At 43.5% G+C, this 4,027-nt stretch overlaps 1 protein-coding gene across 1 annotated transcript; it reads left to right on the top strand.

Moving 5' to 3' along the window:
- Positions 1-672: 672 nt before the first annotated feature.
- Positions 673-3,607, top strand: LOC124007189 (proteinase-activated receptor 3). The gene is made up of 2 exons (XM_046317578.1): positions 673-867; positions 1,605-3,607. Exons 1-2 carry the CDS (start codon positions 801-803, stop codon positions 2,684-2,686), a joined length of 1,149 nt encoding a protein of 382 aa, XP_046173534.1. The 5' UTR covers positions 673-800; the 3' UTR covers positions 2,687-3,607.
- Positions 3,608-4,027: the final 420 nt, after the last annotated feature.

Here is a 4,027-nt window from a genome sequence, read left to right as displayed (position 1 = left end):
ACACTTAACCAGCATGGCTACCACAGCATTCTGCAGCGATACGCCATCCCATCTGGTTTGCGTTTATTAAGACTATCATTTGTTTTTCAACAGAACAATGATCCAAAACACACCTTCAGACTGTGTAAGGGCTATTTGGCCAAGAAGGAGAGTGATGGAGTGCTGCATCAGATGACCTGGCCTCCACAATCATCCGACCTCAACCCAATTGAGATGGTTTGGGATGAGTTGGACCGCAGGGTGAAGGAAAAGCAGCGAACAAGTTCTCAGTATATGTAGAAATTCCTTTAAGACTGTTGGAAAAGCATTCCAGGTGAAGCTGGTTGAGAGAATGTCAAGCGTGTGCAAAGCTGTCATCAAGGCAAAGGGTGGCTACTTTTTTCAGTTACTACATTATTCCATGTGTTATTTCCTAGTTATGATTTCTTCACTATTATTTCACTATTATTCGACAATGTAGAAAAGAATAGTAAGAATAAAGAAAAATGATATAAGGAGTAGGTGTATTCAAACGTTTGACTGGTACTGTATGTTAGAAATGCAATGTCTTTAGGCTCAAACAGGTTGTGGCAGGTTTTTCGTGTGCTGCCAGGATGACATAGCTCAGCCAAATACTTTTCTTTACAGCCCATTGCTCCGCCTTCCTCTCTCTGGTTTAACTCACTGAGAAAATCTTGATATAAGTACAGAGAGACTTCTTGACAGAGATGTGACCTGCCCGGACATCAGGAACGATCTGCCCATATTGTCGATCGCTAGAGTTGATTATTTCAAAGGACTGTCTATCCGGACAAGTAGCAATGGGGAAACTTTTGCTATTTGTATTGGTTACTTTTCTTTTGCTGGATGTGACCTTCCAATACAAAGGTAAAGACAACCACATGTTATTGACAACATTTGATCAAAAAGTAATCATTCTTGAAAGACGTGGAAACTAAAATGCTCATCTAATAATTTAGGGAATGTTTTAGTACAGATGCTTGTTCCCTTTTGTTGTTGTTTCCAACTGTGGGATTTCATCAAGTTTGATTTATAAGAAGTTTTTTTTAGCAGGATTGAATGAATGTTTAGCACTTATGAAATCCTTCTCTTTTTTGTTGTTGCAGTAACTTGCACATCTTTACACAGTAGTTATGTGAATCGCTAAAGCATTGTGTACGATTTGATGAATCTACCTTGTACAGATAGAGGTTTCTTTATCTCTCCTGACTCACACGCTTGTCATGTGTTCCCGCATGTTACTTTGAATACCACTCCTTTGACTAACAGCGGAGGCCATTCCATGTTAGCTGCTCTTCCCATTTCCATAGTTATTCAACTAAGTCATCACCTGTCAAAATGCCTTAACTTTACGAAATTGACTGTAAGCTTTAGGATATTAGAAAAACAAATGCACAGTGTTTTTGTTTCCTGCATATTTCTCTCTTTCAATTATTTACTGTCACATGTTAAGTATCCCTATGGAAATGAACGCCGTTAACCAAATAAATGAATACGGACGTGAAAAACAAACAACAAACGCTGTTTTGAATAGCCTGTAGTTTCCGTGTGAGTTGCTATGGTACCAAATCCTAATGTCTCCCCCCCTTCATCTACTTCCCCAGGGAAAAGGGCCAAGAAATCCAAGTGCAACATCACTGTAATTCCCAAAACATTTAAAGGAAAAATCATACAGTTAAAGTCTGTCTCTCTCCCTAATGCCTGCCAACAGACACAGACACAACAACCACCCCATTATTCTGCCCCCCCCACTGCCTCTGCTCCTACCCCTCCGGCGCTGTGGTTGCTAAGCAATGACACAGCGGCGTACCTCGCCGGCCCCCTGAGCAGGTGGGTCATCCCCAGTTTTTACATGCTGGCCATTGTCGTGGGGATCCCGGCCAACATCGCCATCTTGTCCTCCGTGGCCACCGAAGTCAGGAGGGTGTCGTCGGCCATCCTCTACTGCAGCCTGGCCATCTCCGACCTCTTCCTCCTCCTCTCCCTCTTCTTCAAGGCCCACTACCATCTCCACGGCAACCACTGGGTGTTCGGCGAGACTGCCTGCTGCATCGTCACAGCCTGTTTCTACGGCAACCTCTACTGCTCGGCACACACGCTAGCCTGTATTAGCGTCAAACGCTACCTGGCCGTGGTGCGCCCGTTTCTCTACAAGAGCCTCCCCAAGAGGGCCTATACCGCCTGGGCCAGCGTGGTTGTTTGGGCGGTGTTTGGGGCTGCTGTCATACCCGAGCTCCTGGTCCGGCAGAGCTACCACCTCCGTCAGCTAGGCCTCACTACTTGCCATGATGTTCTTCCACTGGACTACAGCTCCCATGCTCCTCTGCTCTACTACAAGCTGGGCCTGACATTTCTGGGTCTACTAGTCCCGCTGGTGATCACGGCTGTGTGTTATGCACGGATAGTCCGAGAACTCAACCACTCACACCACGACTGGACGCTGTATGTCAAGGCTAGCTCGCTGGTGTTTGTGATTTTTGTGGCATGTTTCGGCCCCGCCGGGACCCTCCACTTCCTGCATTATGTGCGTCTGTTGGCAGGCGAAGAGGACAGCTTCTACGGCTACTTCAATGTGGCAGTGTGTCTGTGCTGTCTGCATGCCTGCCTGGACCCATTCCTCTTCCTCCTCATGTCCAAATCAACCGGATCCAAACTCCACTTCATGACTCTGAGCATCTCCACCTGAATCTTAATCCGGAACAAAAGTACAAAATAATCCACATTTATTCCACGATCTTCAAGGGGAAGACCATGAGCATCCCCACCTGAATTTGACGTAACCTGGATTAGAATTTGGACCGCAACATCAGGCCTAAATTTGGGTCAGCCACTTCAATCTAGATCTCAACTATGTGACTGACTATCGGAAGATAAGGCCAGAAACTGGATCAGGGTTTGAGACAGTTATGGATCTCAGTGAGGTTTCTCATCTCAGATCCAGTTTCATATGTGAAATCGGTTTAGATCTGTGTGTGACTCCTTTTTTTCTTTTTTTTAACCCTTATTTTACCAGGTAAATTGACTGAGAACACATTCTCATTTACAGCAAAGACCTGGGGAGTAGTTTACTGGGGAGAGGAGAGGGGATGAATGAGTCAATTGGCAATTTGTTGTTGGCAAGTCATAAACGGGACCCTTCCAACCACAAACAGAGAGAGGAACATCAACTACTGTATCAATGCTGGGACTCTGAGTAGACTTGACTGGAATTCTGTGTGTGTGTGTGTGTGTGTGTGTGGTGGGGGGGGGGCTATATGTCTATTGTATTTGTTGTTTACTTACAAAACCTATTAAAAATGTTTTTAAGGATACAAATAATGTATACATTCCAACATATATTACAGAATGTACTTCAAATGTAAATACAGGGCCTTCAGAAAGTTTTCACACCTTTTGACTTTTTCCGCATTTTGTTGTGTTTCAAAGTGGGATTAAAATGTATTTCATTGCGATTTTTTGTTGTTGTCAAAGATCTACACGAAATACTCTGTCAATATGGAAGAACATTTCTAAAATGTGTAAAACATTCATGAAAAATAAAACACTAGTATATCCTGATTAGATAAGTATTCAGCCCACTAGGTCAATAAATGTTAGATTCACCTTGGCCACGATTACAGCTGTGAGTCTTTCTGGGTAAGTCTCTCAGAGCATTCTACACCTGGATTGTGCAACATTTCCACGATCCTTTTTCGTAATTCTTCTAGCTCTGTCAAATTGGTTGTTGATCATTGCTAGACAACCATTTTCAGGTCTTGCCATAGATTTTCAATCAGATTGAACCTTTCTAGGGCAGGCGTTCCGCTAACATTCCGCTGAAAAGGCAGCGTGCGAAATTCAAAAATATTTTTCCGAACAGGTAGGCCTGTTGAGAACAAGTTCTCATTTACAACTGCGACCTGGCCAAGATAAAGCATAGCAGTGTGAACAGACAACAACACAGAGTTACACATGGAGTAAACAATAAACAAGTCAATAACACAGTAGATTCTTTTTTTTAAGAGTCTATATACATTGTATGCAAAAG

Source organism: Oncorhynchus gorbuscha, linkage group LG20, assembly GCF_021184085.1.
Source record: "Oncorhynchus gorbuscha isolate QuinsamMale2020 ecotype Even-year linkage group LG20, OgorEven_v1.0, whole genome shotgun sequence".
Classification (NCBI taxonomy): domain Eukaryota; kingdom Metazoa; phylum Chordata; class Actinopteri; order Salmoniformes; family Salmonidae; genus Oncorhynchus; species Oncorhynchus gorbuscha.
Note: the sequence above shows the minus strand (reverse complement) of the source record. Positions and strands in the feature narration are given on the sequence as shown.